The sequence below is a fragment of the Merops nubicus genome, unplaced genomic scaffold, assembly GCF_000691845.1.
Source record: "Merops nubicus isolate BGI_N331 unplaced genomic scaffold, ASM69184v1 scaffold19027, whole genome shotgun sequence".
Classification (NCBI taxonomy): Eukaryota; Metazoa; Chordata; class Aves; order Coraciiformes; family Meropidae; genus Merops; species Merops nubicus.
In genome coordinates this window covers 82,107-83,390 of record NW_008618631.1, presented here as the reverse complement: position 1 = coordinate 83,390, position 1,284 = coordinate 82,107, and the positions used below count along the sequence as shown (strand labels likewise).

The window sequence follows — 1,284 nt, the reverse complement described above, 5'->3', positions numbered from 1 at the left end:
GCCGGTGTGATCACAATGAAGGGGCCTTCCTGCGAGGAGGCCTGGCGGGTGGGCCGGGGCGAGCCTGCCTGGTGCGGCGTCTGCGTCCCCTGCGCCACCATGGGGGAAGAGGTGGCGGGGCCAGCAGCGGGACCCTCATAGGGCAGGAGGGGGCTCTGCGTCTGCGTGGAAAACTCTGCCGTGGCCTTTGAGGTGCGGGTGGGACTCTGTGTGGGAGAGGTGGGGGAGAGAGGAGGGCTGGAGCTCTTGAAGAAGGGGTACGTCTTGGGCGGCAGGGGCTTGCTGTCGCTCGTGGCTGGGAGCTTCTCCCTGGCCGTCTGCACACTGATCTCCACCACTGCCTTGCTTCTGCCGGTGTCCTCTGTCTGCGAACAGTAGCTGATGGTGCTCTTCACCGCGCCGTAGCTTCTGCTGGCTACAGACGGGGCCTCTGGAGCCGGGGAGCTGTAGCTCCGTGGCACGCTCCCAGGGCCACCCACCGCTGTCGTCGCCATGCCAGTAGCTTTGCCATAGGCATAAGGAGCGGTGGCAGCCTTGGACACTGGCCCGGGTGCTGCTGGGCTGCCCTGGAGCTTGGCTGTGTCTTGCCCCTCTTTTGCAAAATGCTGGGTGACCCGGACATCGGGAATGACCTTGCCCGCGGCACCATCGGAGGAGGCAAAGGAGACGGGAGCGGAGAGCTGGGTGGGGCTGGTGCCGGGGGTGAGTGGACCACCATTCTGCTTTAGCAGGTCAGCATAAGCGCTCTCGGCGTTGAGGAAGCGCTTCTCCTGGTACGCCTCCTTCTGCCCCTTCGCCTTCTCGCCCTGCTCGAGGGCCAGGTCAAAGGAGGAAGACCGGTGCATCCTGGAGATGCTCTGCGAGGTCTGCAGGATCTCCTCATACACTGCTCCCACCTTTGGCGGGGCGCTTGGGTAGCCGGGCTGGGAGGGGCGTGCAGGGCCGCCGTCGTACTTGTACTCCTCAGCATACTGGTAGTCGAAGCCATTCTGGCCCTCAGTGCCACGGTAGCCGACCTGCTGGTAGGTGCCACTGTAGGAAATGGCTGGCTGAGCCTGCTGGACCTGCTGCTTCTGCATCATCTCTGCCTTCCTCATCATCTCCTCGTAGGCCTCCTCGGCGCTCTTGAGGGGCTTGCTGGCGGGCTGGCTGGGGCCACTCTCCCCCTTCTCTGTTGGGGAGTAGAGTGACATGAAGGTGGGCAGGTTGTACTCGCTGCCTGACTTGTACAGCTTGGAGCTGACAGCGTCGAAGCTCTCGGCCTCCGAATCAATGGAGGGTGAG

At 64.1% G+C, this 1,284-nt stretch overlaps 1 protein-coding gene across 1 annotated transcript in view; it reads right to left on the bottom strand.

Moving 5' to 3' along the window:
• BSN (bassoon presynaptic cytomatrix protein) overlaps nucleotides 1–1,284 on the bottom strand; it is a gene marked incomplete at its 3' end in the record, with an annotated part of 62,153 nt that overhangs the window by 1,834 nt on the left and 59,035 nt on the right. Inside the window, 1 exon segment of the mRNA XM_008943522.1 lies at nucleotides 3–1,283. Coding sequence (XP_008941770.1) covers nucleotides 3–1,283 — 1,281 coding nt within the window.